General features: G+C 37.5%; 1 protein-coding gene across 1 annotated transcript in view; it reads right to left on the bottom strand.

Annotated features, from left to right (window-relative positions):
* Window positions 1–10,151, bottom strand: part of LOC132561284 (macrophage mannose receptor 1-like) — a 30,691-nt gene extending 20,540 nt beyond the window's left edge. Inside the window, 20 exon segments of the mRNA XM_060226012.1 lie at window positions 182–295; window positions 716–873; window positions 1,121–1,300; window positions 1,533–1,580; window positions 2,676–2,789; window positions 2,974–3,090; window positions 3,623–3,793; window positions 3,913–3,954; window positions 4,866–4,998; window positions 5,385–5,470; window positions 6,056–6,214; window positions 6,749–6,859; window positions 7,012–7,128; window positions 7,507–7,589; window positions 7,873–8,002; window positions 8,510–8,622; window positions 8,922–9,007; window positions 9,113–9,248; window positions 9,477–9,573; window positions 10,091–10,151. Coding sequence (XP_060081995.1) covers window positions 182–295; window positions 716–873; window positions 1,121–1,300; window positions 1,533–1,580; window positions 2,676–2,789; window positions 2,974–3,090; window positions 3,623–3,793; window positions 3,913–3,954; window positions 4,866–4,998; window positions 5,385–5,470; window positions 6,056–6,214; window positions 6,749–6,859; window positions 7,012–7,128; window positions 7,507–7,589; window positions 7,873–8,002; window positions 8,510–8,622; window positions 8,922–9,007; window positions 9,113–9,248; window positions 9,477–9,573; window positions 10,091–10,145 — 2,250 coding nt within the window. The 5' untranslated portion in view covers window positions 10,146–10,151.
* Between the last annotated feature and the right edge of the window lie 3,741 nt (window positions 10,152–13,892).

Below are 13,892 nucleotides of genomic sequence, written 5' to 3'. Positions count from 1 at the left end.
CCTAATGCTCCTAATAAATCATAGACAACGAATATATATTTTGGAACATTTTTTTTGCGGGTTGGTAATGTGAATATAAGTGACGTTTCGATGACAACACAATTACCTCCATCAGACAAATGTCCAGTTTGCAGGTACTTGCACGGACATAAACTCATTGGAGAGGAAACAAACAACTTACTAATGTACATCCAACAGTTTGAGGGCTTTGTGTTTTTGACACAATCTGTTTTGGTCGTTTACATATGACGCCTTGCTGAAGACTACTGCATGTTCCGTCGTTCCATTTACCGCTCTGGTGTACAAAGTAAATACGGTTATATCCTGAATATGCAATTTTGTATACTTCTTAGCCTTGACCCAGGCTATGTCATCTCCCAACATTTAGCTGATGTAAAGAGAGCTGTTATCGTACATTTAAGAGGCAGTATTGCTTCGTCCTAAATGATTTGTAAAACGTGTATAGCAACATAGAAAATAGCAAACAAGAACGTATATCTGTTCTGTTTCTGAAATTAAGACAGCAAAACTGGGATAACAATGGCATTATTGTAAAGTAAGTAAAATCACCAAGTTATATCCTTTAAGATAGATAAACAATTGAATTTGACCGACGACTAGTATCTCAATTTTCGATATGTGGGTTTTGTATCGAAATAATAACTCCCCATTGCTCTCAAAAATATAAATATCGGGAACCGTATAGTTTCCTTACGTTTAAGTATAAAAGCACACAGTCTTCTCTATGCCCGAAGAAGTTGTTTGGTTCTCTAGGTGCCCAAGCGGTGTAGGTTACTTTACTTCCGTCAGACCATTGGAAGTTGTTCTGTACAAGCCTATCGTTCAGACCAATCCAGTAACCTCCCGTGCGATCTACAAAATGGCGTTTTATTTATCAATTTACTGATGAAACAAGATACTGGTAATAAAGGTATCCGATCCTTACGTGTTTTGTATTACTCTGTCCATCTACATAAATTATTTTTATGGAAATAAGCAAAAAACATTGTTTGGTGTAAAGCTTTCTTGAAAATAAACGTCTTGGGTAAAGGCGGTTGTAATATATTCCGTGCCATGCCCGAACAATCGTTATACATATGGTCGACGTGATATTACTTACTAGTTGGTAACTGACTGACAATGAAGTTCTGGTCTGCTTGGCTAGATATTGTAGCAAGGTATCCTCCGTGTCCCCGACAAAGTGTACGACCCTGGTCCCAGGTCAAATTTCTTTTTATCAACTGGTAGCAAGAGGAACCATGAGCCTTCCAATAGTTCGGACACCCCAGCATCATTCCAGCTGATAACAAGATTAAATAAAAAATAAAAACCATTCGGAAAATAGGAAAATAAGACCAGGTGTTCCGAAAGAGTAGGCGTCTGTTGCATCATCGACGACACCTGCCAAGTAAAACTTGGTCAATCGAAGTTAGCAAGGTCACGTTCTCAAATACGAACAGGGTATACAAACAAATAAGAGAAATCATCCAGTATTATTTCAGTCGTAATAGTTCTGTTGTTGTCTGCCTTACCTGGTACATGAACTGTGGTAGATGGTGGAACGGTCGTATGTACTCTACCTGTAGGTAAAGAGAACATACAATAAAGGTATCATAGGTCATATAACAATTTGCGTTGATTGAATCTATCATATATATATATAAAGTACATGTCTGAAATGAAGCCGTTCTTATTCTAAGAACGGTACATGACATATGACCACTTTTTCGTAATGTCGATTCCATTTTAGTATTTCTATTTACGTATATAATTTTTAAGAATATCGAGAGTATGAACCATGTGTTCTTAAAATATAATAATGATTAAACGCACTCGGAGCTCTTACAACAGTAAAGATATATTTATATCAAATTCTATTTAAATTTTAACTCTACATTTTACCCTATTTCAGTCAATTTGAATCAAGATTTTTTTTACATACATCCCATCACCGATTATACTTGCGTGTCATATTGTTCCACTACCGGAAGAGAAGGCTATCAAAATCTAGGATGTACCTTAACGAGCATTATCCTACATTTAGGATCATTTCTTTTGTGCCGAATTGTTATACTTATCACTAATTCTAATTCAGGGAAGAATTTCATTACACATCTGTCCTTTTCAATTAGTTTGCATCTTTAAAACTCATTTTAAGACATTGCCTCATCCCAGGAAAGCTTTTCCCTCACTTTTATCACTAAGTAAGATACCAGTTAGTTTTGGCAATTTGATTTTAGTGTCAATAGGGAATGAACAAAAATTGTTTGCAAGCATTATGAATACTAGTGGCGGGTTCTTACATAGGTTTCTCTAGACCTAACTGTTCACAATACCACAACACCGTCTTTTTACGTTTCGGTAATTCTTTAACGGGCTGTGAATTCGAAAGACGATTTGGACAGAAGTCTGTATGGAAGGAAGCTGTTGAAGACGAGGCATGGTATCGATGTTCACACTAGTATGTAATGAGAGTGAACTAAAGCAAATATGTCTGTTGCTTTACTGTTTCGGGTAAGTATCTCTTTATTATACCAACAAGGACATCGGAAGTTTCACGGGACTTTTCTCTAGTACAGGTGTGGACAAGTAACAAATGATATCTCAACATTTGGTATAGAACAAAATAGTCGTAATTTATTTTAATGATAATTTTAACTGCATTAGATACTTACTGTGTTTTTTACAAATGTATCCATTTCTCTGTATGCAAGAAAAGTCGGCCCATGTGCCTTTCTGTGTAAATATTGCTCCACAGTCTTCATTGTGATGGAGGTCGTTAGGCTCACCTATATCATTACAAAGAAGTGAATGTATAAAGATGGGACAAAGGACAACACCGGATTACCAAGTAATATGCCTTGTAACGCGAGATAAAAAAATACTTACAGATCGACTTAATGCGCTCTTCGCCATTTAAGTTTGATTTTACATTTTCGAAACGCAATAAATAATCTATGAAGATGTACAAACCCGATTGCCAGTTTAAATATGCAAACGGCGACCGACTAGTCCAGGTCCAACCACCTTCTGACCCTCGGTCGTTCGCACCGATCCACAACGATATAGACGACATGGTTCGAATACGCCCTGAAACAAACACAAACCTGGTACTTTCTCATCCGTTTTATTGTTTATTGTATTATTAAATTCAGGTTTACATTGAAGACGCAATTTTCCTTTTGCCATCCTCAGTATCATGCTTAACAGTGAATATGATTGACCAATGCTCAACACTGTTAACGTCCCGGCCAAAGTTTACACTAAACATTCTAAGTTTTAAATCAAATAACCGGATAACTCCAAGTTTTCCAAAAGTCCCGCTGACTTCGAGATAACAAGGTTCGACTGTAAATAAAATAAATACGACTATGAGAAAAACATTATATCAAACATGGAGCTGAAACATAAGTTTTACTAATATTAAATCAAGCATCGTCATATACATTGCTTTATCCTCGGCTTTTGTATTAAAACATTTTAGAAATCAACGATGCCGAATTGTCTGGTCAAACCTGATTAAAAAAATCTTCAAATATTGAAGGACGCCATAGTTTATCAGATATAAAGGCAAATATTGTCGTATACGTTGTAACAACATTAGAAATCAAAGATGTCCCACCAGCAATGTAAAACTGTTCCTCCCTAGACTCAATGCTTAATAGGTCTCCGCCCTGATGTCTACACGTCGTCCTGGCGTCATTCCAGTCAAGCTGTTGGTCCTGGAACTGATAACAGTAGTTCGAATTGGGATCCTCCTCCCACAACAGACCACACTTTATGCTGTAAGGCACTGGAAAAAGAAATCAGATCACAGTCAAGTCAGGATAACTTAATAACAGCGGTAAACTGAGATTTTGAAAACTTCAAATTGGTGAATTAAGTGTTCGCAAACATCAAAAGATAGCTTACATGCAGTTGTTGTTACAGGACCTATAGGCAGTCCGGCATTTCCTAAAAATAATAATAATAAAGTTGCTTTATAAAGAGATGACACAAAATAATGATAAAATGAGGTATAAAACTTAATGACCAAATGTATTTCGTGGAGGGGTAAAACCTTCAGTAGATGTGGCACTGACATTAATGCGCCAGATTACATCTGTTAATAAACTCCATAGTGAGGCATCGTTTTCAAACCACTTTCTGTATAGAATTATTTTAATGTTGGTGCTTTCTTTTTTTAATCGTTATATTCATTTGAAAACTATCGTTATTTAGCGTGATATCTATTCAAGCCAAAGTTCTTACCAAGAGACCCACAGGCCTTGACGGTTATCTGACTACAAAACCTTCAGCCGAGAGAAGAATTATTTTTTTCTACTTTGAATGAAAGCTTACTAAGAAACTGTTTTCCATGATGCAGATGGTAGATTTGGTGAGGAGTAGGTAACTATGAGAGGTGTTACCTATTTTTTTACATTAAAGTTAGAGATCAGTTCGAATGGTAAAAAGTTTGAAATAGGTGTTGCACAGGAAACCATGATTGCGCAATCATGTTACAAAATGGCCTCCCTTGCTGCTGTATCGAAGTGTTGACAGGGTTGAAAATAACACTTTGTTGGCTACCTTTCCTTAACATTCCCAACAATTTTTAGCTCAATGGCACCAGCGGAACTGGAGAGGAAGAAGTTTAAAATGGTCAGGACTATCTCAGAATTATTTTCTGAAGTTTGAGGGCAATCCCACCTGTAAAACTTGAGAAGTTTGAAAGGTCAAAAGTTTACGTACGGCGGACGAAGCATGACGTTTCTGATTTTCGTATATAAGTGTTTATTTTGATTGAAAGACACGATTAATAAAATCCATTTAAATACTTTCTGTGAAAAACTTAATGAATAAATTGGTCGGAGATGGTAACGTACGTGCAGGTTTCATGCAGATGTATTTGAGGGCTGTTGTGCACGCTTTGTCATTCCAACCATTCCCTCTTGTCTCAACACAATTTTCATCGCCCTGGTTATTTGGTTCATGGGGATTCCATTTAGTATAGTGTGCCTAAATACAATAGATTAGTAATGCAGTCAGCTGTGCAATGAATACACTAACGATTCTTCTGTAATGTGTTTCCTTAGACATATACAAGTCAGTTAATAAACGAATGAAGTGTTTCAAGTATGTTTGTTTGTGTTTGAACGGTTCCAGCTAACTGACACGAGCTTGATGCTCTAGAAATGTGACGAACAAGTGCATGCATACCGACATGAGGTTAAAGAAATATCAATCAATTAAAATATCAGAAAACATATACAAGATCACAAGACTGTCGTGGTTTAAGTAAATTGTTATAGACAGAAGTAAACCCTTATAAAAGCCTTGATTATGATAAACATTGAGCATTGAGTAAGATACCAAAGATAAATTAATATCAAATAAATACTTACCGGGGTTTTGTCAGAGACCCATACAAAATGTCTCTCCGCGTTTTGATCATTTAAACCGATCCAGTATTCTTGATTGTGTGTGTGAGCTGTGAAGTTAAATAAATGCTCATCATAAAGACAACATGATAATGATTTCAGGTCAAATTCAATAAAACTAGGGCAAGATATACACAGAAGAAAGAAACTAGCGAGCATTAAACACGTCAAGTTTAATATCACACCAAGAAACGGAATAATTCTCAATGACATTACTGTGGCGACAGTAAAAATGTCACATACTTTCCATCAACCTGTACCGTTTGAAACCGTGTTACGAGTTTGTCCGTCGGTTGACGACTTGTACGAAAATCGAGATATTTTGAGCAGGCCCTTGAATATTGACTGCGATATGTTAGCTACATAGGTTTGGGAATGAGGTGTGTTTCTATTCAGAAATGGTAAAAACATACATACTGGTTGTGTTGTAAGAACGTCTGCTCTATCCACCAGATCACAGAAATGGATTCTTCTGACGAATATGATTTCCTGTACACCTTAGTCTCGGTACTAAATTACTATTAAGACAGAATTGTCGAAAGCAAAGACTAGAATTAACCATCTAGTAGTTTACTGACCGCTGCTGTGCATTGACGCAATAACCTAGGTTGAGGAATGAATTAATATCATCTTACCTACAATGAAACCCTGGACATGTACGTCAGAAATCTTTGCAAGACTGGCGCCTTGTTTCTGACAATCCTGGCCTGCACCAATCCAATCTCGTCGGTGATCATTGAAGCTGTAACAGTTGGACCCATAAACCAACCAGTTACGATCACAGGTGTACTGGGCTGAAAAGCGAGGCCAAATGGATACACCACGAATTATGTGACATCGCGTCATATAACGTCGTTAAAACTCAAATGGAACGTTCCATCAATGTTAAAATCGTTTCGTGAAACAAAGAGGTTTAATGTAGACAAACCATATAACAATCCCTGTATATACCACTAAAATAACGATTCAAAATTTAGGGAAATATTTTTCAGCGGATACTTTACGTAGGGATTCATTTATAGATACTGAGAGAGGAATCCTATCATGGACTGCCTTGGGCAGAAAGGTTTTTTTTATGTATTGGTTAGCTATGATCGATTTTCTTACACAAACTACAGTAAGTGTATCGTAAATGACAACATATAGGGATTGTTCGCGCGTGTTACTTCACATGAGCCATTTATTGACAGTACATACATTTTTGCGACTGCAAACATGTAATAGAAACACATACATATGTTTCTATCTCCAGCATTGAGAGTTCATTTTTACAGGAAGTAATGATATATAGTTATCGAAACGTTAATGTATAACACAACACATCTCACGTCTTGGTTGGCTAACGTGGTGCACAGCCTGATTCATTCCTATACTACACATAAATGCCTTCTTCATCACTCCACAGTTGCTAGTCGTCCTCCATTTACCCCGGGAATCAGCTGTCAAAGAAAACAATCGCTTAGATTAACAAGGAATTTACAATACACCGTTTTTAATTTTTCTTCAGGACAAATATGGTTATATAATCCAGTTACATTACCAATCTGAAAGTGTAGATAGTATAGTAGATAGAGAGTAAAGACACACTAACATGTTGCAACGTATGCACAGTCCAGACGGTTCCTGGTATTGGCTGGCGGGTTTCGTTGCCAGTTCTGATATGAAATACGTCCGTTGTGGCTCCATTTATAGGTGGTCGTATTTTGATCTGTGACAACAAATGCATATTTATCCTGTGTGGACTTTTATATAATAATTAATTGTTTTACATCAACTGTGTGTACCGATAAATACGTAGTTGAGGTGTTAATTAGCAGTATGGCCTTTCTGAGAATGTTAGCTTATGAACATTGAGGAAACACACGTGAAAACATTTGAACAAGGGCATTGACATATCCAAAGACATACATTTGAAAATTTACTTGGATAAAAATAGCTCATTGCCTAACCTAAAGAATACATATTGGTTAAGTTTATATCTTACTTATATAAGCTAGGTTACTATTATACCTAATAAGTGGGCAATTCAAATTACCTGAAAAATAAATTTATTTACTTATCCGAGAACATAAGTTTAATGACATACCTGAAGCTCCAATCCAAAAACTGTCTATGCCAGCTTGACGTAATTTACCCAGAAAAGAATTCACGAATGCTGTGTCTGAAGACCTATAAGCATAATGATCACATCGCTTTGGTAAGCAATTACATTGTACGTACTTAGAATTTATCCATAAAATGTTTCTAATTTACTTTTAGATATAAGAATAAATCTATAATTTTGCGTCTAATACAATACAATAAAATTATTATGTAAGTAAGCGATTAACTTCAGGTTTTCACTAAAAAAAGCAACACAACGAATTTTGAATGTTAAACTTCCAGTCACTCAGTCACATATCTTACTCCAGAATGAAACGTTAAAAGAACATCTTGGAACACATTAATGTACCTGTAAATTTCTACGAGTCGAGCTCTCTGGCTGTCGCAATAGGTTTTCGCCCGTGACCACGAATATTTGAATTTAATGTTGATCTGGTAACATTTTGTCTGATGTGCAACCCACCCCTGCTGACAAACACCTTCAACAGTAAACGGTTGTTATAAAAACGGTCTCTGTGGACAAACACCTACAACAGTAAGCTACGAATGCTACCCACACCTGTTGACAAACGCCTACATTACAAGCTGTTGTTACATATACCAGCGTTCCTTCTGACAAACACACAAAACGTTAAACAGGACAAAGCAATACAACCTAATCCTGCTTACAAACACCTTGCACGTGTGCACGTGCTGTGTGTACAATAAGATCAAACTAAGATCAACAAGGTTCTTCTCTCATAACACGTACATTTATTTCCATTTTTTTTTTATCTAAGCTTGAAACTTGATATTAGAAAAAATAAAAGTGTGATGGTAACATGCTTCATCTAGTTTTAAACATGAAATGGTTGGTTATTAAATGGTTGATTATTGAATGAAACGATGGCAATATTCCTTAATGCTATCAATGAGGATGATCAAAACAATATGATAATAATAATTAAAAAAACCCACAAATACAATATACACATGCGCATTCGTACCTTCTGGCTTCCGACATGTGTAATATTTCCGAGAGTTGCAGGTAGTGGACATCCATGGTCTGTTATTAGTGATGGCGTTACTGATGTAGGAACACGTCGTGTTTTTACGGTTACTATAAATATGGGATAATTATTAGTATAAAGATGACCGAGTTCTTAAACACATTAAATACGTAATTATATAAAAGAGTAAAAAATATATACACATTATATTATTGTACCTACTTTATCATAATGATATAATTGTGTTAAAAATATATACATATAATATTGTATATAAATCTTTAATCATTATAATGATATAATAGTGTGTAAAATATTTACACATAAGATAAACTTATAAGATGTTAGTTTCAAAAATGTAGAGACGAATACGACAATAAATGCTTCGAAGATCGACTTATGTACTTGCCCAGGCGGGGAGGAGGCCGCGTTATTTGCCCAGTAAGATGTCGTGGTAAGCAAACTGCCGTTGGACCACATCCACTGTACTGGACCCTGAGATGCAAACATTCCCGAGTACAATAATAATACAAGAGTGCGAAATAAGGTCAAAAATCAAGAACAAATATTTTTTATTGAATGGAAACATAATTTCCTTACATTTCGAGTTTGTTGGAATGAATGAAGACCAATCCAATACGGCCGTTTCGTTGATCTGGCAATACTCTGCATCGTTGTCTCGTCAGCGCTTGACTGGATGGACACAAGATCTCCTCCTTCCCGATTACATTGTTTTCTATGTAAATATAATTGAATTTTAACTTTTGAAGATGTAATTAAAATTTCATAAACATGGAAATGAATGATACATTTCTAATGTTAAACATTACTCTCTAAACAGAAATAATTACAACAGTGTCAGGGATAACAACACTAAAAACAGCAGTAAATTATAGATATGTTAGCAAAATAAATGAAACCAAAGTAAGTGTAAAGTCACCAACAGACGTGATGAGAAGCGTACTTAGCGTTTGCCCATGTTTGTTGGTCCCCACGGACATGGTAGCAGTAAGGTGGGTAAGACTGCCAGCCTCGGTCAGCATCACAGGTAAGAGGTACACCTATACAGGCAGAAAACGTGTATCACATTAACAAATCACCTTTACAGACAGCAAACGTTTATCACATCAACAAAACACATATACAGACAGAAAACGTGTATCACATTAACAAATCACATATTAACATTTATAACTGCTTGAAATTATGATACCTCTGCAACATTTATAATAAGAAAGAGTTTAATACATAGTATATGTCAATAATTGTCAAAGTGCATTATATTTCGTCTGAGAGTTCAATAGTTGACTGTCACACCGTCCAACATTGACTCTAGTGTACCATTTGTACCACATACCTTTCATTATAGTCTCTTGTTTTTGTCTCAATGTTTTCCTCCTTACTCTAGGTACAGTAGAGTACAGTAGGTCCTGTCGATTCATTATCATCTCGTGCAGTGCATACGTCAAACCACCACACTTGTCTTTCGTCTGATGAAAATGTTCAATAATCGCAACAAATGTCACACAGTCATTTCTGATCGGCAAGAACTTCTTCCAAGAAAAAATGACATCTTACCTTTGGATCGCTCACAAACGTAGTTGATTCGTTCGTTACATGGTCTGTCGTTCATCTTGAGGTTGTCGAATCTAACACAGTGTTCTCGAGCTCCTTGGTTGTTAGGATTTCCCGGTGACCAAAGACTACAATCAACAAAGACAGATCAAAGGCATGAATCGATTCTAAAATGGTGCCAAAACTAAGATCAGTAAAATCATATCATATGTAGAATGTGATAGTACAATTATAACGAAATTTCGGATTTTGCCACATCAACCAATAAAGTCAAGCAAGGATAGAGAATTTGGATTTTAATGTCAGCTACACTAAAGCATATTGATAGTGCACTAAGAAGTACGACTCGTTTATATAGAGATAACAACATATCATTGCTTAAAAATATCATTGTTCAAACAACAACATTATCGCTTATAAATATAATTTTAAAATAAAGATATCATTGTTTGATAAAAATACCATTGTTTAGAAACCAATACCATTGCTTTTCTTGTTTCAATCTATCATCATGATGAATTTGTTAATTCAGGACATGGATATGTCATCCAGATACTTACAATATCCTTTGATCAACAGCAGAGCGATCTGTCCACTGCCACGCAGAGGTCGCGTCAAGGTCATTCAAGCCAATCCACCAGTAAGGGCGAGCGTGTTGGTGGCTTTGTAAGTTTCCTAGTTGTCTAATGATCCATGTCTGTTGGATAAATCAGTTGTTTCATTTTATATATAAAGCATATTCACACGGATACTTTTCAAATTTGGAACTATCCTAAATGCTTCACTGCTACCATACTGTAATCATCGATCAAGATAATAGACCAAGATATCTCTATGACAACCGTAAATCATCCCCATAATCAACCTGCATCATTTGAAACCCTTTGTAACGAGTTTGTCCGTCAGTTGACGACTTCTTGCACAAGCATCCTTGCAATGGGAACAGGACCTAGAAGCCCTAAATGTCCTAGACTATTGAATGAACTCTGACACGTAAGTAACATTGGTTTGGAATGCAGGGATATTGATATCCAGAAATGGAAAATTCACATTAGGGAAATTGAAATCACGTTTATCATACAGCTTGGTGGGAAGTTATCCATGTTGGTTCCGTTGTAGGAAAAGATCGGGATAAGCAGTTGATGTAGAAACGTCTGTGGTTAAATACGATGAACGTGGTCAATAAATTTCTTGTTATTGAGAGACAAAAAGCCATCAAGATAATAGACACATACTTTAAATATATTTAGGGATGTTAATGTCGGTTTTAGTACTTATTCACATAACTATAAATATGAGTCTGATTCCAGTTATTACCCGTTCTTGTGTTGTCTCAATCTTGACTAGGTCACCTCCCTGAAGTCTGCACCAATTTTTAGCCTCGTTCCAAGATTTGGTGTCCTGATACTGATAGCGGTAACAACTCTGGCCATAACCAACCCAGTAAACAGGACATCGCTGACCCATCACTGGAAAGAAATCATGTATAAGGCACAGAACAAACCAGAATCTTCATCAGGTATATTATCATTAGTGCAATACCGTTTCAGTTAATGTAACTTCTAAAGCAACATATTCCTCGTATAACTCGGTGTATCGTGTACTGTGGTATATCATTCTAACATGTAATGTATTGCTTAGATACGAGGCGTGCCATGATTTTAACTGTAATGTGAAAAAATCATTGTTGCACAATAAACTACGGGAAAAATACCAACATGTCAACATAATCATAATTCAAACTCTATTTCAATAAAACTAGGGCAAAATATGTATGTATGAACAAAGATGATACAATTCTCAATGAAAGACCAGAAGACTTCACCAACATATAACTGTCAGTCTTACTCAACGACAAAAGAAACGATGACAAATGTAAGCAAACGAAAGAGTACACAGAGAATCGGAACCGAGGTTCCAAAAGAGTAAGCGTCTTCAAGGACCAGTATGGCAGGCCATTTATTCATAGAATATTGTTGATCGTGTACTTAACCAAAACACGCGTTATAAACGCAAAGGCATGTATCTATTCTGTGAAAAAGTTGTTGGAAAACACAAGGAGTTAATTCAATGGTCTTTAACTTTCTGACACACCGAAGCAAGCCTTAAAGAATCGGTAATATGTTATATCTTGAATAAACAATACGAAAATACCAAAGAGCATCATTTCATTTCATTTTTGAAGATTGAATTAAAGTGTTGTTGAATTTTTCCTAAATCCTAAATAAAATGACGACCACGTGGTACTATGGAGGGTAGAATTAGCTTTTGACATTGTAAACGATAAACGATGAAAGCATTTTAAAATTGTATCAGGCACCAGTATATCATCAGACGTACGAATATTCTCACAGTGTTAGTGTTCATTGGGGAGTGTTATTTTGTGATATATGTGTTTCAGCCCTAAAACGAATGAATCAGTGATTTTTCTGTGGTTACACTGGATATCACTGTATTTGGGACACATGCTAGAGCATGCTGACAAAGTTTGACATTATCTGTACACCTCTCAGGACAAGGGCTCTATACGTTCAAACTTGTGTGGTTAGCCTCACTTCTGTCTGTTGAGTGTTACACTGTACAACTCTACAACTTGCATACACGTTGTAAAGGGAATATCGAACAGGTGTAAAATCGATCGGTTTTATGGATACCTACAGTTAGTCACGTGATATCGTCAATTTTACAAATTGACTGAATTAGTACTAAAAAAGGGAAAAAGATTTTTTTTTTATAATTTAGAGTGAGATACGGTAGAGCCAAACAATGAATTAAACTGCATCATACAGCTGTTTCGTCCTTTTAGGACTCGTCAGTGATGCGAAGGGCCTTTAATTTTGAGGCCTTGGGGGCGACTAAGGCAAATCCAAAGTCATCGAATGAAAGTAAAAATCTAGACGGGGGTACAGGAGACCCGAAATACAATATATTTCATAATTTTCATATATCAGATAACTTAAGGACAGCTTCAAGCATATGTGTATATTCTGAACCGTGTAAATAAAAGAATAAATTAAAACGTTGCAGGCAGGTTACGGCGAACCTCGGGGACAAAGCCCCCCACACCCCGACATCTCTCCACACCCCCGTACCTCACCACAACCCCACACCTCACCACAACCCCACACCTCTCTACACCTCCACATCTCTCCACACCCCCGCACCTCACCACACCCCACACCTCTCCACACCTCTCAACACCCCCACACCTCTCTACACCTCTCCACATCCCCACACCTCACCACACCCCCACACCTCACCACACCCCCACACCTCAAACACCCCCACACCTCTCCACAACCCCGCACCTCTCCACATCCCCACACCTCACCACACCCCACACCTCACCACACCCCCACACCTCTCAACACCCCCACACCTCTCCACAACCCCGCACCTCTCCACATCCCCACACCTCACCACACCCCACACCTCACCACACCCCAACACCTCTCCACACCATCACAACTCTCGTCACCCCCACACCTCTCCACATCCCCACTCCCCCACACCTCACCACACCTCACTACACCCCCAAACCTCACCACAACCCCACACCTCACCACACCCCCACACCTCTCTACACCCCCACACCTCACCACACCCCACACCTCACCACACCTCCACACCTCACCACACCTCACTACACCCCCACACCTCACCACAACCCCACACCTCACCACACCCCCACACCTCTCTACACCCCCACACCTCTCCACACCTCTCAACACCCCCACACCTCTCCACACCTCTCCACATCCCCACACCTCACCACACCCCCACACCTCTCAACACCCCCACACCT

The sequence above is a fragment of the Ylistrum balloti genome, unplaced genomic scaffold (genome assembly GCF_031769215.1).
Source record: "Ylistrum balloti isolate Yb309-2 unplaced genomic scaffold, AGI_CSIRO_Ybal_v1 Utg371186, whole genome shotgun sequence".
NCBI classification, from domain to species: domain Eukaryota; kingdom Metazoa; phylum Mollusca; class Bivalvia; order Pectinida; family Pectinidae; genus Ylistrum; species Ylistrum balloti.
The sequence above is the reverse complement of the archived record's forward strand: the minus strand, read 5'-3'. Positions and strand labels throughout refer to the sequence as shown.